Below are 27,246 nucleotides of genomic sequence, written 5' to 3'. Positions count from 1 at the left end.
CAAAGTCAAAGAAGCACAGTTTCCTTCCAACTCGGTGTCAATATCTCTGAACGCTTGTACCCAAGATAACGAACGGCTGCAGGTGAAGCAAACGTGGCCACGTTCAGGCCAACCATCTATCACTATCTGAGCACCTCTGGCTTAGTTTAACGTTTCATGATGCAACTCCATTGTCCAGCCAGAGACTTGATGAACGCAGCAGTCTTCTCTGTGCTTCATGCTTCCTGTCTGTCCTCAGGTCAGAGTCATGGTCCGGATCTGCTCGGTCCAGGATGAGTCCTCGGAGTCCATGTCCTTCCTGAAGGTCGACGGCAGGAAGAAGCAGCTCACGCTGTGCGAGACGTCAGCCCAGAGACGGTCCTCAGCCTCAGCGCCAAAGACCTTCACCTTTGATGCCATCTTCTCGCAGGACGCCTCCCAGGTGAGTTCTCCAGCATCAGGAACTTTACCATGTCTTCTTCCGGGGATTAGTGTGGGTAACGTTACAGCTGATAATTTAGCTGCACAGACCTGCTGCTGGTGACGCAGAATGAACAGTTTAAAGTGAAACTTTCAGAGTTTTCTGAATAAAAATCTAAATTCAGGGCACCCACGAAGGTTTGAGCTCTTCATCAGCAACGTGTCAGCATGCTCTTTACCCACAAAGAGCAATGACAGCAGCAGACAGATCACAGTGCTGTGTGTGTGTGTGTGTGTGTGTGTGTGTGTGTGTGTGTGTGTGTGTGAGTGTCAGTGCTGAATGTTTGTATCTGTGATGTGACATATACCTGCAGATAGATTCATAAAAACATGTTTATGATGTTCAATTTTTCAGCTCCTCCAAGCAAACAACATGGCACTCAGCATCATCGTGCCTGCTGGGCTGCAGATCTTCTCTCTTTTTAGACACCTGACTGCATCGGTGATATAATGGTTTCATGTTTAACACGAGTTTTATTGGAGAATTAGAGAAAACACCTGGGTCAGTGTGGAGTCCACGCTCAGGTGTCTGACTGCTGGACAAAGTGCACCAATAAGAGACTTCCCTCATTCTTATTAATTTCAGTTTTATGTATATAGCACTAGATCACACCAACAGTTTCCTCAACAGTCAATCGTTGTTGTGGAAGTTACTTCTTACACAAATGAAAGAAAGCAGTCCTACATATTTGTTTAATATGTGCATTGAAGAACATATCCTGGACAAAAATGACTCCAAGGTTCATCACAGTGTTACTGCAAGTCAAGGTAATGCCATCCACTGTAAGAACATGCGACTCACTATGGAGCCCACGAACTTGCAATCCACAAGCCACTTTGCTAGCTATGACTGTGTCTACTGCTGTCATTTTACTGAGCCTTAATTGCACTGGCTGAGTCTTCACATTTAGTGCAGAGACCAGATCTCCCAAGATGAAAGTTGAATCGCTCTGTGTGTCGAGCAGAGCATATGTGAGAATCTCGCTGTGGGGGTCTTCTGCCAATGACACAAAAACAGGAACAATGCTAGACGTAGCTGAGGAGTATCTTGTCAATGTGTGTGACATGACTAGGGATGGGTATCGTTTAGGTTTTATCCGATACCGGTGCCAAATCGGTACTTTTGAAACGGTGCCGGTGCTCAAACGGTGCTCAAACCGGTGCTTAAAGAATGGAGAACACAAAATTGGTCCAAAAACCTCTCATGTTCAGCTGGTTTTTTGTAAAAAGATAACAATGTTAGCCTTTTCTGCAGCTATGGGGCATATATGGTATCACTCTTGGCTGGAAGCAGTGCTTAAACAATGGAAAAAACACAAACTTTGTCCAAAAACCTCTCATGTTTAGCTGTTTCCCTCTTTTTCTTTGGACATTTTAGCCTTTTTGGCCAGGGTGAAGGGAGTATCTGCCATCAAACAAGAAGACAGCCGCATGTAGCTATGATGATGTTTGCTAGTTCACCTTACCTGCACTAATGTAATAACGTGGTTAGCCTACTCAACGTAAATTACACACGAACAACATCAAACTACTCACGCAGAGAAGAACGGCTGCTGCTGCCATCATCATCCGTCATCATCCTGCTACACTAGCAGGGCTAGAGGCTAGGACTCTCCTCTTCGTGTTTTTGGGGATGTTGCTAACTCCGGGTCTGATAACAGGCACCACACCCGCAGTAGATGCGCTCGGTGTGAGGTCTCGCAGCAAGCTATCAAATACGGCGCATTTCTCGGCTTTTAAAAAAAACCCGAAATGTGCGCTGCTTTTCAGTCTGGTTACTACCGTTTATGTCCGACACCGGTACCCATCCCTAGACATGACATTGCGGACTTCCTTTGTCTCATTTCCTGCAGATGGTGAATCACTGTTTAACATTTCACTGGCTCCCTCAATTCTCTCTATGTGCAAGTTGGATGATTTCGACCACATATAGTGCATGTGTGCCTTCTTTTGCATTCTTTACTAGTGTGACCCTTTCTTAAACAGCCGAAGCAAAGACGGTTTTCACGAATGAAAGCTCTCTTTTCATCAGGAAGCCTTGTGGCAAAGGTTGGGCACTTGGCGACACCGTGTGTTTCATCGTTGCAGACGAAGCATGGTGGTCTTGGCTTTGAAATTAAGGTCCCTGGTTTACCTGCAGAGTGCTTAGCTTGAGCATTGGTGCTGAGTGCCTTGGTTCTCAGAATCAGAATCAGAATCAGAATGGGGTTTATTGCCAAATGTTGAGCAGGTTTACAACATTAGGAAATTGCTGCGGTGCTTCAGTGCAAACATGGTGTCATAAATAACACTTAAATAGACATGGAAAAAATAAAAGTGGGGATAAGAATTAAAAGTGCTACGTGGAAAGATATGTGCATGAGATATACATGAGATATATACATGAGAGTAAGAATTAAGAGTGCTTCTCTTAGGAAGCCTTTCATCTGTTACTTTAGTGGTTAATAAGAAGGGAGAAGCAATGGGGTTGCAGGCTATTCTAGCTTCCCTTTGTAGAAATCTGGTGAAATGAGCAAATGGTGGATACTCTTGACATCTGTCTAGTTCATCCACAACAACGCGACCCCATCTGCGTACCAGCCATTCGGGCAGTTTTTTGAGAAGTTTATGATTTTCTTCACAATCATTTAGAATTGCCAGCCCTTTAACATGAGGGATGGCCTCGGCACAACTTTGAAGGAAATCTGAAAACTCTCTGAGGGCTACTGGGTCATTGGGAGCTATTTTTGGCCATTTCATCAGTTTATCCCTGAAAGCCTTGTGGACGACAAATGAACTTCCATACCTCTCCTGAAGAATCTCCCAGGCACCCTGATATGCATCTTCTGAGTTTCGATAGAAGAATCCTTCGACCGCCTTCCGTGCCTCACCTGCAAGATAACTTTTCAAATACAACATTTTTTCGCCTGCGGGGAGGGGTTTGTGGCCAGTCAATGCTATAAAGGATATCTTCCAGTCTATAAACTTTAAAGGGTTACCAGTGAACACTGTGGGTTCAGGTTCAGGCAGACAGTTGGAGACGAACAAGCTTGCAAGCTCCTGTGTTAAGCTGACCTCCTGTTGCTTTTGCAAAATCTCAGGTGGTGCACACTGCGGTCGAAATGATTCAGCCTGTGGATTCAATGGATTCTGAGATTCAATGATTTGGCTATTAAGTTGTGATTTGTCATCTGCTTCATACTTAAGGCTTTCCAATCCATTGTAGTTGTTGTAAGCTCTCACTCTGGCTGCTGCTACTTTTACCTCATTTTCTGCCTGTAGCTGTTGCAGTTTAGTTCTCTCTTCCTCTAACTTTGCTGTCATTTCTGCAATCATTTGTGCTTCCTTGATTTTCCTCTCATGCTCTAAGCTACTCAACTTGGCTTGCTGTTCATGTATTCGTTGCATTGCCTTCGCCTGTTCTAGTTTAGCTGCAAGGTCAGCTTCGGCATCCACACGTTTGCTAGAAGTCGTAGATGTGGCTCCAGAGTATGAATCTGAGCCCTTTGAATGCTCTGAAATAACTGTTTCTGTTTCAGTTTTCCCAAAAACAGATCCATACTCCTCCTTACTTAATATCATCCTTACACGCTCCTTCTCGAACCTGTCATTAAAAGTCTTATCTATATCTTCTAGTCGTTTACTAATGAGATCACAAATTTCTGTTGTTAGGGCAACACAGGCATCCATTCTCTTGACAACATCTGGAGTAGAAGTATGATTACGTCGGCTAGGCTCATACAGTTCATGTACTAATGCTTCTTTAGCCTTAATGTCCGTTTGTGTTCTAACAAGGTCTTCGTTTGAGAAGAAACCTTTCAGCTTTGTTCTAACTCCTCTTGCTAACTCCTTCCAGGACTCATATGCCTTGCTAAATGACCTTTCATTTTTCTTGGCCTCCTGTTCATGCATCTCCTGCCCCTTTTCTGTTAGTCTTCGCTCTCTGGAGCTGGACCTGGCCTGTTGTGCCTCTGTAGATTTGTCTATTTCTTCAACGGGGGACCACATTATTATTAATTTTATTTTTGGCTTGTTGCACCTGCCCTTTTAAGTGTATATATCTGAACTCAAATGGGTTGAGTGGTGGTTTCAAACTTATTAACACTCAACTTAGATATTTACACCTTTAACCTCACAGACTGGCAACAAAACCCAAATAATACTGATGATGCCCTCAAATCAGACAATTTGCCACTTAAGTTTTTACAGAAGTACAACTGATAGCATAAAGCCCAGATTCAGTCTTAGACATTCTGATGTAAGAAATGTGGGATATTCAGCATCACAAGTTTACATGCTACTGTGTTAAATACAGAAGAGGTCTTTCTTTCTTGCATTACTTTAGACTGCCATGTTGAAGATCATTTGCTCACACAGCTTACAAGATGCAGATGTGCATGACATTGTATTTATAATGTCCTTATTTTGAGTCCTTTACTGATCCAGCAGTCTCTGGATGATGCGATACACTCCTTTACTCACAGTTCGACAAAAGAATAAGATGAGCGTAGATGGCTGCAAGGCAGCGATGAGTTTCACTGTAGCACCCCTTGGCATCAAGAACAACAGAAGAGTCTCTAACGGGTGCAGCCATTTATTTCCTCACCACACACGGCTCATTCTCTGGACGTTGAGCACCATGAAAACTATAAAATAAGAAAAAATTGATACCCGTACAGTACTTTTTGAACTATAACAATGAGGAATAACAACAATGAGCTTAAGTTAATTCAGGCAAGTTCAAACAAGTAATTATGAGATATACAGTCACAGATTAAATAAAACAAAAGGGGTTACTTCAAACAGCATCAAGGGATTACACAGTTCAGTTAAATAAAATATAACAACAGATCACCTCTCATCACATACCTCAGTCCGCTTGCCAAGGGTGCAAAACTCCGGTAAACACTTAAACACTTCGGCCCGTTTCTCATGGGGTGCTGCTAGCTTGCATGACACACATGTCTTGCCAAAAAAAATAGCACATGGATGTAAGTAACGTAAATACAGAATAAAAAGGTTTTCAGATAGCTCACAATACAAACGCAGCAACATACCTTACATTAGAAACACACTTATCATACTTATCAAAGTATTATCGTAACTTACATGGACTTTGTACAACTTATTCCTGCCGCGACAGACTGCTCCATACACATTACGGGGTATGCCTCTGAGCACATCTGTCCTTAGTGCGACTGCGCATACAGTTCCGACAACCCCCGCAAGGATGACTTATGGTACAGATCAGCGGTTCATTACATTGTATTTAAGGCACTAGAAAAGTCAAGATACTCAATCTCCATCAAAGTAATTAAGTAATAGATATACAACAACTATTTTTGGTTTGATTGTTTTCATCAGAACTCTTCCTGTAATTCTACACATTTATGTATTCCTGCTGATGATTTCTTTCGTTTACTGAGCTGTCTCTTTTTTACCTCCTAAATCACCATGGTAATGAACGCTGAACACTCATTTGGTTTAAAATCATCTGGAAGCACTAGATTTTTACAAATTCTCTTATTTACATCTTGCTTTCAGTGTGATATGAATGTTATATGTGCAGCCATCACCTTAGAAACAAACAGCAGCACTGAGCATACCCAGACACATCATTCACTGCCATTCATATCTTGAATTTACTGCTGTGTGACACAAATCACTAGATTAACCAGTTTCTGCCACTTTTGTCTTTAAGACTATTTTACTGTTAGATTTTATCATCGTCTCATCTGATATCGTCTCTGATTGGAGAAGGTGGAGCTCACAGGGAGCAGAGAGCCACAACAGAGAAAGTTGATAACCACAGTGATGAGACCCATGATCTCTGACTGAGGTTCCAGGTTTAGTTGAGTTAGCTAACTCAGAGGAAGCCTGGATATGTTAACTTCCTTTGTAGGACACCTCTCAGGTGTGTAAGCTCAGCTTTAAAGTCAAGGCATCCACATGGGGAAGGATTCACTTTGTCACTCACAGCTGGTCCTAAATGACTTTTCCTGCTCTGGTTACCTGCAGCAGGTCACATACCTGCCATGCTGTTGCTGGCATGTCAGCAGCGGGCTTCGGTACACCAAGTGCTCCAACATCTCTGACCTAAAGCTTGTCAAAAATACTGTACTGTGTGTATTGTTATGTATGAGGCGCTGTGATAGTGGCAGTGCTCTAAGTGATCGCTGGCTTCTCTCTTCTAGGCTGAAGTGTGTTCAGGAACGGTGGCAGAGGTCATCCAGTCGGTGGTGAATGGCGCGGACGGCTGCATCTTCTGCTTCGGGCATGCTCACCTGGGTAAACACATGATACGCCACCCACACACACAAAGACATAATTCTGAAAAGTCACATGATTGTTGAGTTGACCCTGCCTCCACAGGTAAGACGTACACCATGATTGGTCGGGACTGCTCCACCCAGAGCCTGGGTGTGGCTCCAACGGCGATCTCCTGGCTGTTCAATGTGATCGAGGACCGGAAGGAAAAGTCTGGAGCTTGTTTCTCAGTCAGAGTGTCGGCCGTGGAGATCTCCGGCCGCGAGGAGACGCTCACCGACCTCTTGGCCGAACTGGCGGCGGCAGGGCACCAGGAGGCACCAGGCCCCGCTGTGTTGCTGAGAGAAGATCCCATCTGTGGATCCCAGGTACAGGAAACAACTCGCACTTTGAGCACTTTTTAACCAATCACACAAACTGGCCTCTGATATAAACCGAGGACTGTGATTAGATGATATATAACTAATGATTACAGCTCAACATGATATCCAATATGTTCATCCAGTCATCCGGGCCACTCATGCCGTTCCCTTTCCAAAAGACCTCGCCATCTCCTCCTTTCCTTCTCTTTGTCTGTTCCTGACCTACTCACTGAACTCCTGTTCACTCTAGAGACTTCTTCACTGTTGACACCTGTCCAATTAGTCCTGACCTTCCTCCTCCAACTCGTTCAGTTTGTTTTATCTCCCCGGGCTCCTTCTATCTGCGCTCACTTTAATTTTCTTTCTCTTTTTCTCCTCTCATTCTGACATCCTTCCTTTTTTTCCTTTATCAAACCTCATTCTGTCTTACTTTAACTTTTATCTCGTTCATTTTCTCTCTAAGAGTAAAGAAGGATTTCTACTTTGAGCCAGAAGAACATCACAGAGCTGCAGATGGCAGGAAGATGATCACAGTCTGGTTTCTGTGCTGCAGAATGATTTAAAGCTTTGTTTCAGTCCGAGCCTGACTAATATGGGGTAAACTCTTGGCAGTGTCTGCGCCTGATTGCAAGATGCCTATGTGTTTTAATCGTGCCTGATGTTAAACTGAGTCAGGAGAAAGACATCAATATTGGATAAATACAGCTTCCATCAGGGTCATAGCTCAGTGAAATCTGAATGTGAATCCATCCATCCTCTTCCCCCTGTCCTGTGGTAGCTCTCAGACTCTGTGTATATATAAATCTAAGTTGGCTTTATATGAACAGAGAAGAAAAGCTCTTTCTTACTGCAGGATCTTCATTAGGGATGGGTATCGTTTAGGTTTTATCCGATACCGGTGCCAAATCGGTACTTTTGAAACGGTGCCGGTGCTCAAACGGTGCTCAAACCGGTGCTTAAAGAATGGAGAACACAAAATTGGTCCAAAAACCTCTCATGTTCAGCTGGTTTTTTGTAAAAAGATAACAATGTTAGCCTTTTCTGCAGCTATGGGGCATATATGGTATCACTCTTGGCTGGAAGCAGTGCTTAATCAATGGAAAAAACACAAACTTTGTCCAAAACCTCTCATGTTTAACTGTTTTCCACTTTTTCTTTGGTCATTTTAGCCTTTTTGGCCAGGGTGAAGGGAGTATCTGCCATCAAACAAGAAGACAGCCGCATGTAGCTATGATGTTGTTTGCTAGTTCACCTTACATGCATTAATGTAATAACGTGGTTAGCCTACTCAACGTAAATTACACACGAACAACATTAAGCTACTCACGCAGAGAAGAACGGCTGCTGCTGCCATCATCATCCGTCATCACTACATCACTACACTGGCAGGGCTAGAGGCCAGGACTCTCCTCTTCGGGGTTTTTTGGGGGATATTGCTAACTCCGGGTCCGATAACAGGCAACCCATGCACAGTAGATGCGCTCGGTGTGAGGTCTCGCAGCAAGCTATCATACGGCGCATTTCTGGGCTTTTAAAAAAAACCACTATGCGTCGCCAGGTGTTTCATCGGATTTGAGGTGTTGCCTCCTTTGACAGTATCACAGTATCACCTTAAAGCACTTGTTGCTGCTGAGTTTGCATATTTTGCTGTGAAGTACAGCCAGACTTTTGACCGCTTCGCCTTGGGCATTTTTAATCTGTAGCTCTGCTCTAAAAGAACGTACGTACCTGGGCCCGCCTACTATCCTCGGAAACGTAAAATTATTGGCTAGAAGTGTATCACAGCTCAGGAAAAAAAAGCACCGAAATAAAGCACCGAAATGTGCGCTGCTTTTCGGTCTGGTTACTACAGTTTATGTCAGAACCTGTGCCATCATGGCACCGGACACCGGTACCCATCCCTAATCTTCATCATGTACACCTGCAAGCAGAAGCTGAAAACATGGACTTTCATGCTAGCCTGCAGCATTTCACCGTGAAGCATGCCTCTGTTCTGTGCAGCCACCTCAGTCCCAGCTTATCTGCATCTCATTAGCTCTTTCTATCAGCTGCAGAACCAGATAGAGGTTCGGGCGAGCAGTGCCGAGCGAGCAGCATCCTTCCTGGACGCCGCCCTGGCAGCGAGGAAGAGCAACCAAATGCCGAACAACCAGGAAGTCCGAAGGAACTCCCACTTCCTGTTTACCCTGCACCTCTACCAGGAGAGACTGGACAAGAGCAACAAGGCAGCCAGTGAGTGTGTGCGTGGTCATAACTGATATTTTGCCAGAATTATTAAAAGTTGCTGTGACGTTAAAACTCTACTCATATTTGTGGACCAGTTTCGCAGCTTCTTCCTCTTTTCAGTATGTTTGTTATCAGGAAGCAGAACCTCAAGCAATAAAACCTAAACCCTTTAAAATTCAAACTTGAGATCACTGAGGGAACTGATAGTATATCAGGAACATATACCTCACTCGTCTGACACCTGTTGGTTTGTGGACTCCACGTTTTGAAGGCTGAGACTAACCAAAGAGAACACTGATGGCAGGTTAAGCAGATACATGATGGACTAATGCTCTACATGGTTCACTTCTGACACGGTGTCAGACAAGTAACTGGACATGCTCCGATGAAATGGCTGAGAGATTCAGGCTGGGTGGAGCTCTCTGAGTTTGGTCTCCCTTCCTGTTGAGATGTTCACAGACGTTTCTGAAGGTGAAGGCAAGGTTGCAATTCATTCCATACAAACTGTGGATCTGGGAAAAAGCAGGGCGCTTTGAAGAGAAACTGGTACTCAGCATGTCATTGAAAACCCTAAATGAAGTCTGAATGGCTTATTTGGTTCAGCTGAAGCGAGATATGATAATCCTTAAACCTCCCAGCAGTACACAGACCTGCACACACACTCCAGCTGCAGACTCATCAGCTCAGCAAGGACTTGGAGCAGCAGCAGGTTAGAGGCTCTGACCCCGGGACAAGAATAAAAGCCCCCATTAGCGACCATGCAGCTGTAAAATTTGGCAGCTCAATTAGTCGTTAGCTCTTTTTTTCCACACTCCAAACATGTAGCTGCTAATTAGCTTGGTGTTGAATTGCTAACATGCTCAACAGGAGCGTTTACAAGCAGAGCAGCTACACTAACGCTGCCTCCACCCACGTCTACCTGTCAGCAGAGCCGCTTCCTCCGTTATTGGGCTTTTATGCTGGAATAAATCTGCATGGCTAACGAGCCCTGATGGCTTGGCATCCTGCAGTGTTTATAGAGCTGTGGAAAAGCATCCACTCAGTGGCGCTCAGCACTTTCTAAATCTTGCTGATGTGGCCGGTTAATGGTTCTCGCCATCATTACTCTGAATTAATGAAATGAGCAGGCAGTTAAACTGAGCGGATCAGACTGATACTGAAGCTTAGCGGGATGCATTTGGGACGTGTTCAGATGAAGCTTCTTTAACATTTGCACATGCATGCAGGCGTATATATGTTTCTACATTTGGTTAGTAATGTATTGGAAGTATGATCTGATGACTTGAGATTTGCTGCAGGACTTTACTTCAGCTCGCACACAGCCCACGGGCATTTTATATGATTCCTATCATTCACAGATAAGGAAGAGATGTCTTTACCCTAATGGCTGCTTGGTTCCTGATAAATGATTCAAAGCAGCCAATAAGTTATTACCAAAGCTATTGATTATGTTTCTGTCTATAGACTAATGAATAGATTGTTGTCTCAGAACTAATGAGCAGTTAAGCAGGCAGTGTCATACATTATAAAGCCCTCTCAATCTGCATGGCAGTGTCCAGTCGGAGTCGCCTTCACCTCCTGGATTTGGGCAGCTGCGAGACGGACATCAGCAGGACCCGAGAGGGGGGCGGGGGTCAGTGTCTGTCGTTCTCGGCGCTGGGAAATGTCATCCTCGCCCTTGCCAATGGAGCCAAGCACGTTCCCTACAGGTACGGGCATTTTGATGAGCTCAATGGGGTCAAAGGTCACAGCAGCCAAACAACAGATGGACCAATGATCCCCGTGAGGGGGGTGGGGGTCAAGCTGTGAGCTTTAATGAGCTTTCAGTCAGTGTTAAATGGTTGTTTATGCTGATGAATAAGTCACAGTAATGATAACTGATGTTCAGTCCTTTTTTGCTCCTCACATTTGGTCTTTTCTGTTTAATACCTATTTCTGGATGCTATTTTTTAATTATATTGATGAACTTTCACCTCGCTCCTTCGTCCCCTTTTCTTTTCGTTTGTGAAGCCATCAGCATCACATGTGTTTTATTTATGGAGCGAATATCTGCACCAAAGAATCTCATCAGTTATCATCCACAGACTTCAAAGACTAACATACAAGCCTGTCGATGGAAGAATCTTTGATATCTTTATGTTTTCATGTTTTTTAATGACAAGCAACCCTTGAGTTGTTTGATGCTCCAGTCACATCCATTAATAAGATTTTTTTTCACACATTTACATGAGTGAAGTTAGTGAGTGGAAGTTGAACCAAAGAAAACCCCCAAACGAGGACTTGTGATATTTTAGGTCAGTCGGTGGCTGGAGTTCAGTCGTGTTGGGCTAAAAAGGAGAAAAAGCTTAGACTGTTGTATGTAAATTCTGTGTTTGATCCGTCTTCTGTAGCGATAGTCCAGGTCTTTTCAAAGGCAGAGTTTCATGAACATTTCAGTCCGTCTCTGCCTCTGGATCACATGTGGCGTGTAGTTCAAAGCGAACTTCATTAATGTGAAATGAGAGCTCGTTCCTATTCCTTTTTGCCTATCTGTGCCAAACTGTTGTGCGGTGTAATGAATGGTATCTGCGGCCCCGTGGGGATTCTCACGCCCGCAGCATGTCTTCCTTTTTTTGAGCTAACGAAGCATTTTTTTAATGTATTATTCAGGGATAGCAAGCTCACCATGCTGCTCCGCGAATCCTTGGGCAACATCAACTGCCGCACCACCATGATCGCTCACATCTCCGACTCCCCGGCGGGCTACATGGAGACGTTGACCACGGTGCAGTTGGCCTATCGCATCCACCGCATGAGGAAGAAGAAGTCGAAGGTGCTTCATCTTTATTCAGGTTTTCTTTCTGGAGCTCGTTGTGGCGGAGGTCACGGATCTCTGGTACAGTGTGCAAAACACCAAATGTTATATCACCAATACAGAAACCATTTACTCACATGTGGATGAGATTGATTAGGTTCTGATTGTTGTTAGGTTGAAGTTCACAGAAAACTGCACCTCAAACTTAAATCTCAAGTCTTTGTCTCTGAACATTAAACATCTATAACACTGAAGGCAAAACAAATTCAAAGGACAAATTGAGGTTTAAAAGTTATCAAAGTCTTCAAACCATTCTTTGGGATTTCCAAACATTTTGGACTCTAAATGAATTTTCACTAATTTCTTGAGGCTAATAACAATAAACCCCTCACATCTATTTTAATGAGTTCAGAATGTCATAATTCACCGACTTTTCCTATCATGGTTTGATAGATAATCAATACCAGTGTATCTACAGAGATGGGCGTTTGTGTGCTGAGATGAGCCTCATTAGGCAGACTTACACACTGTATGTTGAAGATTTCAATCCAGAGTTAGTAGCATGTGCATCTCACTCACATTCATTTTAATGTAACACAGTGCATGGGCACTCATGTAATGATTTCCCTTCAGTTTAATCGCTGCATGCTCCAGCTCTCTTTAGGAGGTTAATTCTGTATTATTTCTCTTTTATTCGCAGCATGCCTCCAGCTCATCTGGAGGGGAGAGCTCCTGTGAGGAAGGCCCATCCTGTCGGCCTCCTCGTCTTCGACCCTTCCACCCTCTGACCGTGGCCCTCGACCCGGATGTTCCGCTGCTACTCTCGAGTGATCCCGACTATTCCTCCAGCAGTGAGCACTCCTGTGACACTGTCATCTACGTTGGGCCGGGAGGGAAGGCAATCTCAGACCGAGAGCTGAGCGACAACGAGGGTCCGCCTTCCTTCGTTCCCATTATTCCGTCCCTGAACAAAAAGCGAGTCAAAGATGCACCCAAGTCCGACGGTGACCACTTTAAGTGTAACACGTTTGCAGAACTACAGGAGAGACTCGACTGCATTGATGGCAGCGAGGGCCCGGCCATGTTCGGCACAGAGAAGAAATCAGTAGCGCTGAAGGCTCAGAGTGGCCCTCTTAAACCCACAGAGGCAACGTCTCCACCCAAATCTGAGAAGAACTCGTCCCACATGTTCTCAGAAAGCACACTGACAACATGCATAGACAAATCAGATCAGGATCAGCCCAAACTACCTTCAGCTGGTGGCTTCATCGAGACGTCCAAAAGGACGAGTGCAGATGGAGAGAAGCTTTCAGGCACCCCCGTTCAGCCATGTGTGGTAAAGTCAGGGGGGGCTCCAACCCATGACTCAGAGCCTGTAGTTCGAGAGAAAGTCTACCTCAGAGGAGCTGTACCCAAGCCACTGGCCTCACCGTCCTTACCCAGGACAACGAGGACGGCACCTCGGCCTAAGGAGGCTCTTGGCAGGACTCCCCCTGTCAGTATAAGTGAACAAGCAATGAGGCAAGACCAGCCACCCAAATCTATAAGCCCTAACCTAAACACAGATGGAGCTGCTCACACAAGCAGGTACCCCACGGAGGTGAACAACCTCCGGGCCTCTCTGTTAGGACGATGCCTGGACGGAGACTTTCTGAGGACCACAATCACTCTGCAGCAGCCCGTGGAGTTGAATGGAGAGGACGAGCTCGTGTTCACAGTTATAGAGGAGCTCCCGCACAGCCTTGTCCCAGATAATGGCCGTCCCTCCAACCTCCTCAGCTTTAACACCGACTGCTTTCCACAGACTTTAGCTGCTGGCTCTCGCCCGGTCAGCATCATCAGTAGTATTAATGATGAATATGATGCTTACACCTCTCTACAAGGAGCTGTGGGACCAGGCACTGATGTTGGCACCGAACACCAACAAGGTTTGCTTTCCCACAACAAAAAGCAGCCGTCTGTTGGCTCATGGCTTTGTGAATCAGCTGAAGGTGATGGTATTCATTCACAAAGCAGGCTTTACTTGAGGGATAAAACAATGGACAATGCCACCCTGCTGAGCTCACCATGTATATTCCATAAACAGCCGTTCTTACAGCATGGCATTAGGAGCTCCTTAAATGACAGCGGTGTCTGTTTCTCAGAGCTGGAAAGCGACCCTGCTAGCCCAAACAAACCATCTTTTACTAAGTGCCCTCCTTCCCCCGAGTCAGCCAAAGCATCTCTAAAAGGCTCTCTGAAGGTGAAAGCCAATACCCTGAACACATCAGTGTCAACACAGATTCCCCGCCATGCCACCCATTCCAGTCTTCCCAGGAAAACCAAGCCTACCTCATCTGCAGCTGTGGGCTGCAGCAGACAGGAAGGCAGGCAGGATGATGTTTTGCTTCAGCGAAGCAGTTATTGTGATACCAGAGAGGCGGAGTTTCTTTCTGCAAGTAAGCCAACAAGAAGTGGCGTGACTAATGTTTCCTCCAAGAGGTCCGGAGGGAACAGCAACAGTGTACCTCGCCCACCAAAGATGCAGATGTCTTCTTCAGCCCAGAGGGTTGTTGATGGCTGTGAGAAGTCCAGCAGCAGGAGAGGAGACACTCTCATCAAATTGCCACGACTCACTCGGGGCGCAACAACTCTAGGAACCGTTTCCACCCCCCAAGAAGCTGCTTCAGTGATCAGTACACTGAGGTTTTCATCCCTGGGAAAAAAGGCAAATGGACAAAAAAGCAGCACAAAGTTTGGACAGTCGAGTCAAGAACAAAAATTAAGAATTGTGCTGTCTCCAAGTGCCTTAAAAACAAGCAGCAACACTGGAAAGTCCTCAGAGGATGAAGTGCATGTCAAGCTCAGAGCTGGTTCATTCAGCCACAGGACATCCAGCTTTAAAACTGAACACAGTTTTGCAAGGACATCCTCAAGCCTGAAGACGCAAGGAGCCAAAGATTCTTCCAGGTACTTTGGGAGTCTAATGTCTTTGGAAAGGTGCGACAGCCCAACCTTAGCTGGGTCCAAACCTGAGCTGTTCAGAGAAAACAGTGGTGCTACATCTGGAGGAAATGGCAGATCCAACAGATCAGTGCCAAGACTCAGTGATCCGGCATCCACCTCCACATCGGCCTTTCCGTCCCAAGTTCCAGCTGGTGTTTTTGCAGCAACCAGCAAACTGTGGCAGGTCCGCAGTGGCAGCGGATCAAGAGGAGCAGCTTCTGGTGGACTGAAACTTCGAACGTTGTCTGCCAGCACTTCGAAGAGCCCAAGCTCCTCCCCCAAACTGCCAGAGAATGTAGCTGGGTGCAACACCAACCTACCTTCCAATGGCAAGTCCCCATCTCGCTCTGGAACCGGAGGCAAGACAGTAAAAGGCACCATTATGGGCACCAAGCAGACCATCGGCAGGGCAGCCAACAGCCGGATTAGCGAGTTGGTTTCAGGTAGCCAAAGGAAGATGTTTGGTGGTGGAGCTGGAAGCGACATCCCTGGCAGCAGGACTGGTAGCATCACTGGATCACCCCTCAACGCACCATTGCCATCACCTTACAGCAAGATCACAGCGCCTCGGAGGCCACAGCGCTACAGCAGTGGGCACGGCAGCGACAACAGCAGCATCCTGAGTGGGGAGCTGCCCCCCGCCATGGGACGCACCGCCCTGTTTTACCACAGCGGGGGCAGCAGCGGCTACGAGAGCATGATCCGAGACAGCGAGACAACCGGCAGCACCTCCTCGGCACACGACTCTATGAGCAAGAGCAGAGCATCCTCATCAAATAGGAGCCGAGTTTCTAAATCGCCCAAGAAGAGAGGAAATGGTGAGTGCATGCCGCCGCCAGAGATGGGGTAATGTAACACAGGTAACACTTTAGGTTCTGCTCCATGCAGCACTGCCCCTTTTTTACAGTGATCAGATCTGAAGAACAAAAATCTTTAACTCGTTGACTTCTCTGTACTCATCATAGAATTCTATGTAGAGCGCATATAATGAGCTCATCACCTAAATATGACATGAATTCAGTTCTAAGGCTCAGTGGAAGCTGAAGATTTTTTAAAGTCTTTTTAAAATTGTCTTTTCAAGTCAAGTCAACTGTCTTTATTGTTATTCCAACCATAAAGACAATTGCCAGTACATAGTGAAGCAAGACAGCGTTCCTCCAAGACCATGGTGCTACATAAAACAGACAATCAACACAGGACTACATAAAGTGCAAGTGTGCAAAAAAACAAAACAAAGACAGAAGAGAACGATACAGAGACAACAGTGCCGACACAACAGTGCAGGCACAACAGTGCAATAGAAAAGTGCAGCAATGACAGTGGATTGTGCAAAAAGTAGCTTGATGTGTGTGTGTGTGTGTGTGTGTGTGTGTGTGTGTGTGTGTGTGTGTGTGTGTGTGTGTGTGTGTGTGTGAGATAAGTGCAGATAAGTGCAGATAAGTGCTTTTCCTTTTTTTGGCCCAACATTATTACTGTAAACATGATGTGGTATGTCAGCTGCTGTTCCATCAAGGGCCACATAAACACCAATGTCTGGCCACTCCTCCCCCCTTTGTGTCTGTCAGCAGATCCGTCCCGGTCGCTCCCATGTTAACCTCACAGCAGCTCACATAGACTTAAACGAGCCCTTGCTCTCCGAGGGATGGTATATCTAAGCAGTTATGGAAACGCAAAACGAAAGGTTTATGGGTTTTATGAAACAGCGGCTCGTGCAGAGGAACTTGGAAGCTTTTCTATCACAATGTGATATTATTTAAATAACCTGTGAAATCATTAGAGCTGATGGCCAAAATTTAAATCTCAGATTTGATATTCAGCAACTATTTCTCCGTGCATCGACTCAGAAAGTGAAAGAGCAATAAAACTCATCTCTGCTGAAGAATTAACATATTTATGGCTTTTTCCAGCATCCATCAGTGTGTGATGATGGCTGCTCGCTACAATATTCCTATGAGTGCTGAGCACACCGAGTACAGGTGCTACTGCTGTGGGAGCATCTATCAAAGGCAGCTCTCCTCCTTGATATCATGTGAAATTATCTCTCAGCCGGTGTCTTTGTACAAAAACTTGACATGGGCGCACATCATGTGGCACGCCGCTGCCACGTCCCAGCTCCCAGCAGCCGATTGCAATTCGTGCGGCCTGATGCATACGGAATCGGCACTCTTGTGATCTGTCTGCCATTGGCCTGTGGATCTCGCCTCATTTCTGCCTCATGAATGTTTCATGAGGACAATTCCCAGTGTACATATCCAACTCCAATTATCACCCACACATCCTCCCATCCACTCCACAGAACTCCACAGCCTTCACACCCACTCCTCCTCAATCTGTCATCATGTCTGAATCCTCATCAGTGAGCCCGGATGTTTTTAATAAGCCATAACGGTTTTTTGTTTGTGGAGCACATGCCTGCTTCTGCTTTTAGTTGGGAACCTAATTTGACAGCCGTGTGTACAAAGTCGTTAAAAATACGAGTGAGGTCTTCAGGTGGACAGCAGCGGCCTTAAAACCTGATCAGCAGCTCTAATGGATGTTGACAGAGGAGGAAGCACCACAGAAGAAGAGAAGGCTAATTAAAGCTGTCTGCTGAAATCAGCAACTTTTTATTGAGCTTATTGTGATATTTCACTGGCTCGCCTAGGGATGGGTATGGAAACCCGGTTCTTGTTGAGAACCAGTTCCCACTGTTTCAATTCCTTGGAATTGTTTGGCATTTTTGCAAACGATTCCCTTATCGATTCCAGTCGCCCCAAATGACGTCACCACGTTGCGGAGCGTCGCTTACCTGGCAGGAAACACGGCGTGTAAGCGGCTCAAATACTCAAAAGTTTGGTTATACTTTACGAGAACGGATGACAACAGGGCAACTTGGAATACTTGCAAAGTAGATATTTAATTTAAGGGAGGAAACACTACGAATATGCAAAAGCATTTGCTCACAAAACACACGATGACCTTAAATAAATGTCGTGTTGTTAATTCCGCTCCGGACTCGTGAATCTCAACCCAGCAGCAGCGGTAACGTTTGCACGTCCTCTCCTGTTAATGCGGCAGATAAATAATCAACTAACAGTGCATATTATGTTAGCGCGATCGGCCTTATTACAAAACCTTCCATTACTGTGCATTTAGGTGACCACGATGAGAGACAAAGACAGAGTCTGGCTGGCTCAGATGCTGGCAGTTCTCGCTGCAGTCTACCAGTAGCGTCTCCTTTCAGACCAGGATAGACGAATGTCACCGAGCAGTGACTGAGTTTGTGGTAAAAGTCTTGCACCCATTTGCCACAGCAGATGCCCCCGATTTCACTTTGGTAAGTGAACGTGTTTAATTGTAGGCAGGACATTACTGGATATTCTTGTGTAATTGCTACAGAATAATTTATGTTACACTTTGTTATTGCTACAGAAGAATGTTTATTTTATTATTTTACATTTACATTTTTTTCCTGGGGACCCTGTGGCACCCCATTGAAGAGCCGTAGGCTGTGGATCTCTTAAGATCTCACTATTGGGTTTGTAAGGCCATGTTACTCCTAAATTTCTATCTTGTTCAAAGAGAAGATATAAAACAAAGTTTTAAGCTAATCGACCTTAGTGTTCTCCTTTTTTAAAAATAAGAATCGATAAGAGAATCGATAAAGAATCGAATCGTTAAACAGAATTGAAAATGGAATCGGAATCGTTAAAATCTTATCAATACCCATCCCTAGGCTCGCCTCACAACAGACAAACAGCTTTCTGTTAGCGTTTGGCGAGCGTTTATGTTCCAGCTGTGACTTCAGGTCCATCACCACCTGCTGCTGGCATTTAAAGGCACCGTCACATATTACACATAAAAGTGTTTTTATGGCCAATGTGCAGTGGCGTGTCTAGAAAATTTTTGTTGGGGGGGCCAGGTAGGGGCACAGATTTGGAGAAGGGTGGCAGATGTAATTGGCAGATAATGTTTAAAAAAAATTCTACCAACCATTAACCATAATTCAACAATCCTATAATACAATACAATCTTCTCACAAACTGGTGTTTGATTTTGAAACAGGAAAAAAGTGTGGAAACAAATGAAAAGACTAACATTTGAATAAAACCTGAAAGCAAGTAAATACTTTCTATGCTGCCTTATGGTAAACTTTGGTAATATTGATCAAGAGCAACACTGCCTGATGATGAAATACAGTCAGCTGGCATGGTGACACTGCCAGTATTAACCTGCAGGGCTGGACTGGGACAGAAAATCGGGCATTTTGACTACAGACCGGCCCACCAGGTATTAAAGCCATAAAGACTTTGAATGAAAACAAATGCTGTTATGACAGTGCCCATATGGAAAAGAAATAGTAAAAACTTTACTCATGAAAGTGGCCACTTTCTTATTACTTTCATATATTGTTTTAGTATCCAAAACATACAAGATTCATTATATAATCTTTCATGGGATCTTATATCTGTTTTTACTCTTGCATGCTTTTCATACAAGACAGATACAAACTTTATAAAATTTATATATATCTTTTCCATATGTACACTGTCTTGTTGGTATATGTATGATTTCTATACATTTTACATCAGATAAAAACTTTGGTTGTAAGATTTAGATAATTATTTAATAAAAGCTAGATATTTTAAATGAGAATAAGAAAGAAAAGTATTTCCTTGTGCCCCACCTTTCCTGTTAATGCCCTACCTGCCCCCCTGGCAAAACTTTCCTAGACCCGCCCCTGCACAGTTACCAGCTGTCAGCTACATAAAAAAAGGATCCTGGTGTTATTTGTCTCTCAGAAACAGTTCATAACTTCAACTCATTCATGTCACCTAAAAGGTAAACCTGTTTCTCCATCACCTGTTCAGCTCCGATGATTCAGTAAGAACATCTCCTGGTTTCATCTTCATGTTTCCCTCTCACCACATATCCAAACCGACATCATGACCAGCAGCTTTTACAGCTGTGGCTCCAGCCAACATCAGCTGATACTAGAAATTAATATTAAATAAATTCTAACATCAGCTGATCAAGCTTAAACGTGCTGCTGTTGTTTAGCGCGACATCTGCTGGTTTCCTCTTTCTGGCGCAAAGTGGGCGATAAATAAACAAGAGAGAAAAGCCGATCAGCTGATCATTGATCAGTTTCATGATTGAAGTAGCAACAGGAGAGGGAGGGGGGAGAATGAGAGAAGTTCACTATCAGTAAAATCATAGCACCCACCCAGCTGTGTAGAAACTCTGTCAAGCTGGCTAGAACGCAGTATGAGTTATTGTAACTGACAGTAAAAAGTCAGCACAACGAAAATAAAGTCCACCTAAACTTGGTTTATATCTGACCCACATAGACTGCAGGTCATAACTTCTTACCTGAAGCTCAGTTCACCTGACACTCGGACTGGCGGCTGCCTCGGGGCTCTCCTCCTGCCTCCCCTTCCCTCATCCACCTGCTGGCCTCTGTGGAAGCCCTGCCACAGCCACCACCAAACAACTGAGTTATTCTTACACATCGACCTGCATCTGGCCAATCCACCACCTCTCATTGTTCATGCCATTACAAAAAAAATAAAAAATAAGTCACCGGGCATATGCCCGGTATGCCCGATGGCCAGTCCAGCTATGTTAACCTGCAACCAAATCTGCAGCTCCATACAGCAATGTTACGACTTAGATTATATCTTATAACGCATAACTCTTATGTTAGCTCCCCTCAGTAGCATACTGTCTGAAATATTTGAAGGCTGCAATAATTCTTTAAGTGTTATTTTTTCCTTGGTATTCTAATTTCACCGAAGTTTACTAAACTCAACAAACTTAATATTACTTACCGGGACATTTATTCTGTCCTCATTTTCTTTCACCGAAAAATTGTTTCCTGCAGTGCCGTCTTTCGTGCTTGGCTCTCCTACCTTTGCTAACGTGATGCGCATAGCGCAGAAGCCATGCTGCATTCACTTACACTCGGATATCTGAGCTTCACCGTGAAAACATAATCGTACATTTGATATTTGATTGAATTTTATTGTTTTGCCTTTGGGGTGGCACCTGGGGTGGCCAGTCTGGTTGGGGGGGTGGCCTGTGCCCCCCCAGGCCACCCCGCTGGACACGCCACTGCCAATGTGGACAGATTCAAAGTAAATAAAGGATAAGACTCGACAGCTGGCTGATATTTGACTCTTTACTTATTGTTTAATAATGTCTTGCACAGTCAAAGGAGCAGTTTAAGACACATTTCAGTGCGTGTGTCTTGTTCAGTGGTGGTTGTCTTTCAGCCTTTCTTACCTTGGCCATGTCTCTGAGTATTGCACACCTTGTGCTTTTGGGCACTCCAGTGATGTTGCAGCTCTGAAATATGGCCAAACTGGGGGCAAGTGGCATCTTGGCAGCTGCACGCTTGACTTTTCTCAGTTCATGGGCAGTTATTTTGCGCCTTGGTTTTTCCACACGCTTCTTGCGACCCTGTTGACTATTTTGAATGAAACGCTTGATTGTTCGATGATCACGCTTCAGAAGCTTTGCAATTTTGAGACTGCTGCATCCCTCTGCAAGATACCTCACTATTTTTGACTTTTCTGAGCCTGTCAAGTCCTTCTTTTGACCCATTTTGCCAAAGGAAAGGACGTTGCCTAATAATTATGCACACCTGATATAGGATGTTGATGTCATTAGACCACACCCCTTCTCATTACAGAGATGCACATCACCTAATATGCTTAATTGGTAGTAGGCTTTCGAGCCTATACAGCTTGGAGTAAGACAACATGCATGAAGAGGATGATGTGGACAAAATACTCATTTGCCTAATAATTCTGCACTCCCTGTACAGTCACCAGTCTGTGCCCTTCATTACACACGTTCTTGTAGTTTGTGCATGCCCAGCTACAGTGCTGATTTAAAATATGGTTCTTGAACACGACACCACAGACTGAGCTTACAGCTTTTCCTTTGACTTCAGTGAATAAAGAGTTTTTAGTCCGGGCCTTGTTAAAAACGCAGCATCGCAGATTGGTCAGTAAACATTTACCTGCACATGCATCTGTACATCAGTGAAAGTCACACGGGCTGGACAGGAAGGTTCACATGGGCTGATGTGGGCCAACCTGGGCTGACATGGGCCACGGCCCGTGAAATGCCCAGGTCTGGTTTAAGGCCATGTGGTGCAGCTGCGTTACAGCCTTGATAGTCCTGCCTGTTATTGAGTGCTATTGGCTGTCTTTTTAATGACATCACCGGCTCCTTGACACTGACTCAGGTACCTGCTCAGAGCACAGGTGTGACTAACTTCCTCGCTGACTGCAGCTTTAACTGAGCGAGTCAGCTGGCTGTGTTGAAGCTGTTCAGTGAGCATTCAAACACCAGTCTCCGAATGCAGGGCCCTGATGTTAGCTTCCACAGCTGGAAACACCTGCACCCCTAGCCCTGTGAACTTTACCTGACACACAGTCTGCTGCATTTACTGATCATGAGTTATTTCATCTCTTTCCTTTTCCACCTGCAGGGTTCCTGCGGCGGCGGCTAATCCCTGCCCCCCTGCCGGACACCTCCTCCCTGGGCAGGAAGCTGGGTGGTCAGTGGGTGGACCTGCCGCCGCTGGGCGGCACCCTGAAGGAGCAGTTTGAGATAAAGGTGTATGAGATCGACAACGTTGAGTGTGTGCAGAAGAGGAAGGAGGCGCTGATGGGATCTGAGGTGAGTCCTCCACCTGACCAGTAGGTGGTGGTTAAATAATGACGTGCTGCTCACATGCCATTCAGCATCACAGCATGCTGGTTTAGTCCCCTCACGTGGAGGTCGTGTTAGAACCCTCCGCTTCTCTGCGATGCACTGACAAGAATGACTCAAACACAGCCTCCTGAAGCAGGTGGAGTTTCATCTGGACCCTCAGCCTCAGTCTGAGCGCACTCAGAGGAGCTTTTTATATTTTTATCCAAATCACATATATAAAGCAGACCGTGGGGGGGATGCTTGTCTGGTCTCTGTGACAGCCGCCTCTCTCAGTGTTAACGGGTCATTAACCCTCGGCAGAGCGGCCTGTCGGGCTCTGATTTATTTTCAATTAGAGGAAGGTGACGTGCTCTTCATATCCGGAGCACTGCTCGGTGAATAATTGGCTTCTCTCTGTTTTTTTTTATACATATCACTGTACAATTTTTCAATTTTTCTATACATATTCTGTACATTGTTACCTGTATATATGGACTTCGGTTGCTTATGTTTATAGGACCACCTTGTGTCTTCCTTTTATATTTTATTTTTCCTTCCTGTAAGAGCTGTGTAACACCAAAATTTCTCATCCGTGGGATAATAAAGGTTTATTCTATTCTATTCTATTCTATTTGTGTCCCAGCAGACGTTCCACGATGTTGAGAAGGTGAGTTGTCCTTTACACGTTCATTCCTACATTCCTCCAAACAAACCATCCATGACATGAAACTCGAACCGGCCCTGGTGTGGAGGACCTCTGTGATCCCACCGGAGAGTGCAGGGTTAAAGGTCAGAGAGGGTGCCGGTCTGACTGGCGGCCGGTGTAGAGACGCCAACATGGAGGCCGTGTGGTGTCGCTTGTCTGTGCTCAAACTTTTGTCTCACACACTGTGCCTGTCATGCTTTTTGTGTTTACCTGTTCACACTGGATTCATTCTGCTCGCTTCACCTGTCGGAGGTGCTTCCTGTCCTGCTGCATCTGTTCATGTGTATTTTACACCTGCATGTTTTCCCCAAATCCCAACTTGTCCTGTAGCTCCAAATGAAACAAGGCTTTCTTGCTGCTGACACGGAGACCTGAGTTGGCTTTACATCAGCAACTCGCTGGTTTCACTGGTTTCCCCCTCCCATGGGCCTCACTGAGGTTGGTCACGCCTGTGTCATGGCCCCACATGAACAATTTGTGATGGTCTAACTGGAGTCAGTCAGTCTGACTTCACCTGACAATCTGGCCTTTTTGGCTGCGTGTCACAGAGAAGCTGCTGCAAATGAAACATAAACACACAGTTAATGTTCAGGTCACTTATCATCTGGATGATCAACTCTTTTATTACTGCTCAGCTGCCCACATTTACAGACTTTCACAACAGAAACATCCCAGGATTTTCAGAATAAAGCTCTCTGAGGGGCAGCTGTAATGAAGCGCAGGTCTGAACCACCTCTCTGTCACCTGCTTGTCCTCAGTTGTCCTTAATCCTCCTCTGATCACAGATTAGCACTGCACTGACTCCTAATTAAAGCCAGACACAGGCTGGAGTCTCGAAGCCTCGTGCTAATCCCCCCTCCTCTTCCTTGTCATCGTCCACACCCCTACCAGCCGGTGTGTGCAGTTCGAGGCTCTGACTGTGTGCTCGCTCCTCAGGGTCTGCTCTACTTCAATGCCCGGTTGAGGATGCTGGAGAAGCGGCAGCAGCAGATCCAAGAGCTGAAGAGCAAACACGACAGGCTGAAGGCGGAGCTGGAGGAGGCCAAGAGCTGGCTGATGCTCCACCCGAGCAGGTGGAGTGGAGAGTGTGAGTATGAGCTGCAGCGGGAGGGAGCTGGTACGCATATAATAGATTACTCACCGTTTAGAAAGCCATCAGTGACCGGCTGCGATATTTCTGTGATGATGAACCACAGAAACCTCAGAGTTCAGCTTCATGTGTTTGTCATTAACTGAACTTAACTGACCGGGCCAAGCATTCAGAGATGCTGTGCACGAGCAGCTGAGGCAGCGTGGTGATGTCATGGTACAAACATCGGCCCGCATGCATCTAAATAGCTAACCGCTTTCTCCGTGTTTGCAGTTGACGTGGACCAGGACCTGGACTGCGAGTCCCAGGAGTACCTAGAGGCTCTGGCTCAGGCCACGGGGGAGCTGGAGTACTGTGTCAACCTGTGCAAGTCCCGTCTCATGATGGAGACCTGCTTTGACATCACCGTGATGATGGCAGGTGACGCTGCGCAAGGGGGCCGTCAGGAGGTGGAGGTGTGAAAGGTTCGCTGACTCACCGACGGAAGATTGAAGCAGACGTCCTGTCAGAGCAGAGCAGCAAATGGCTGATCGGAGATCAGACCTCAGAGGACGCAGCTTTGCAAGTGCCTTCTATTCACAAGCTCAACGACTCTGTGAGCTTGTTTGTCGTGGTGTTTTTTATGGTGCTGAATTCATCCGTTGTGCAGCAGAGTTTAGGAAAAATGATTCAGCTCCAGCATGGACTCTGTTCACCTGTAAGCTCCACCCCGAGCCTCAAACCTGAAGAACCCAGAGCAGGACCATGGGTTTGATCCCGCTCAACGACTTAAGCACTCGAGTTGAAGTGAACCAACTCTGAAGTTGGTTTTAGGAAACCGCCTCGTCCACCCTGAGTTCAGCCTGCTCATGTTCTCAGGGACTCAAACAGATGTTTCAGCAGGTAAAACATCTGTGGCAACATACATGATGACATCATCTGCACTGCAGCCAGAACCACAGAGCAGGAATGGTATCTAAATGACAGATGTACAGACATACAAACACACATTAAAGGGGACGTAAAACACTGAAACACTATGGTCTCCTCTCAGTAAATAACAACTCGGATGTGTTTCTGAAAGAGAACAATGTTCTGACAGTATCCAATTTTAAAATCACTGAATAAAAGCTAGAATCTCGGTCAGGTGACATCACGAATCACGTGACCGACGATCGCAAGTTGCCCATTTTAAGTCGAAGCGTCCAGAACAGGGGTGTCCGTATATTGACGTGAAGAAATATAATGCAGTTTTTTTCTGTTAGGGAGGATTTGTTTGTTGTTAAGTGTAATGTTAAAATAAGTTCTTTAAAAAGCCAAAAATGATTTAATATGAAGGCAATATGAGCAGAGAGTGCAAACATACTAAGAGATTGACTATGTTAGTTCAGTGAGACAGTCAAAAACTAATGTGTACACTTATGTCTGCATTTTTATTTTGTTAAATACGAACAAAATGATAGCAGAAGTGCTGCCACGTGTCTGGCCAGAAAGACAGGACCATTGTGTTTATTTGGTAGTTCAATGAAAGGCTTTAGTTAGTTAAGAGTGAGGAAAAGAATCTGTGTTCACGTTTGCAGTTTTGTCTTGTTATACACTATCTGAAATTAAAAAAAAACAAACAAAATATTACATTTTCAGAAATATTTGTGGGTGTTTTCTTGTTTGTTTCTTTGTTTCTTTTTTAATACCTGAACGCTAAAGTGGCCCTCCAATGAGATGACGGTGCCAGGAGTGGCCCACAGCTCATTAAAGTTTGAGACCCCTGGTCCAGAAGAGCACTGATGTGTAAAACCTGGAGATCTCTGACTGAAGCCCCACCCACTTATAAACTGTCAGTCACTTGTGGTTGCCTGATCGATGGTCTGTGGCCACGTTTATGCACACTCACTTCCTGTTGGACCCTGAAACGTTAGCTTGTCATGACGCATCGGAATCTTTTCTCGTCCACGAGTTCTACAGCCACATGAGGATGTCTCTGAAACTCCAAACTGTCCCCAGATGCTTTCTCAGAGAGAGCGAAGATCAAACTCTGAGCTCCACACATGACCCCACCTCCAAACACAGTATACTCTCTGAAGAATACAAAATAAAAGTTCAGAGTCAGCTGTGAGGATGTAAAATTTCACACTGCAGATTTCCATCACACGTGTGATGTGCAGCAGGAACTGACACACTCAGATTCAGACGTTTCCCGTCTCAGGCTCTTTCTGAAGTGGCTGCATGAAGCATCATTCTGCATTGTGTTCTTGTTTTTGTTCGTCAGGTTTCGTGTTTTTCTTTAAATTGATTAAATCGCTCTGCTGATGTGGCGTGTTAACCGTCTGTTTCCTTTTCTTTGTTTTTGTATTGTACAGTTTTCTAACTATTTGTAAAAAAAAAAAAAAGAGGAGTGCGTGGGTCGGCGCAGAGGCAGCATCAGGAACATGAATAAAGATTCAAAGATTTCAATTCATGTTTTTGTTATTTGGTGAACTCTTTTTGTGCTCCAGGCTGAGCTGGTGGACTCGTTGCACTGCAGCACTTACCAATCACACGTCAGCATACGGCCAGTCTGTAAATCAAACCTGACCCAACAGAGCTCAGCTTCATCAGGTCGCCTGTTTAAAGTCCTCCATACAAGAGACATCATCATTCAGGAAACACTCCTCCTCCTCCTCCTGCCTGCCTCCTCCTACTCCACCCCTTCTCCTCCTCCTATCCTTCCCATCCT

The 27,246-nt window shown here is 45.3% G+C and overlaps 1 protein-coding gene and 1 long non-coding RNA gene across 4 annotated transcripts in view; one reads left to right on the top strand and one right to left on the bottom strand.

Moving 5' to 3' along the window:
• LOC113037469 (kinesin-like protein KIF26A) overlaps positions 1-26,988 on the top strand; it is a 69,866-nt gene extending 42,878 nt beyond the window's left edge. For 2 of the 3 annotated variants that reach the window (XM_080289475.1, XM_026194581.2), the window contains 11 exons: positions 239-421; positions 6,633-6,726; positions 6,811-7,073; positions 9,116-9,299; positions 10,846-11,002; positions 11,943-12,105; positions 12,788-15,890; positions 22,553-22,743; positions 23,402-23,425; positions 24,401-24,551; positions 24,828-26,988. In XM_080289475.1, coding sequence (XP_080145601.1) covers positions 239-421; positions 6,633-6,726; positions 6,811-7,073; positions 9,116-9,299; positions 10,846-11,002; positions 11,943-12,105; positions 12,788-15,890; positions 22,553-22,743; positions 23,402-23,425; positions 24,401-24,551; positions 24,828-25,015 — 4,701 coding nt within the window. In that variant the 3' untranslated portion in view covers positions 25,016-26,988. The remainder of the gene's footprint in view (positions 1-238; positions 422-6,632; positions 6,727-6,810; positions 7,074-9,115; positions 9,300-10,845; positions 11,003-11,942; positions 12,106-12,787; positions 15,891-22,552; positions 22,744-23,401; positions 23,426-24,400; positions 24,552-24,827) is intronic. The other variant, XM_080289474.1, reaches the window with a different exon arrangement.
• Positions 2,651-6,624, bottom strand: LOC145420344 (uncharacterized). The gene is made up of 2 exons (XR_013901645.1): positions 5,308-6,624; positions 2,651-5,084 (listed from the first exon to the last, which is right to left on the bottom strand). It is a non-coding gene; the product is annotated as an uncharacterized LOC145420344 (long non-coding RNA).
• Positions 26,989-27,246: the final 258 nt, after the last annotated feature.

This window comes from Astatotilapia calliptera, chromosome 15 (assembly GCF_964374335.1).
Source record: "Astatotilapia calliptera chromosome 15, fAstCal68.1, whole genome shotgun sequence".
NCBI lineage: Eukaryota > Metazoa > Chordata > Actinopteri > Cichliformes > Cichlidae > Astatotilapia > Astatotilapia calliptera.
The sequence above is the reverse complement of the archived record's forward strand: the minus strand, read 5'-3'. Positions and strand labels throughout refer to the sequence as shown.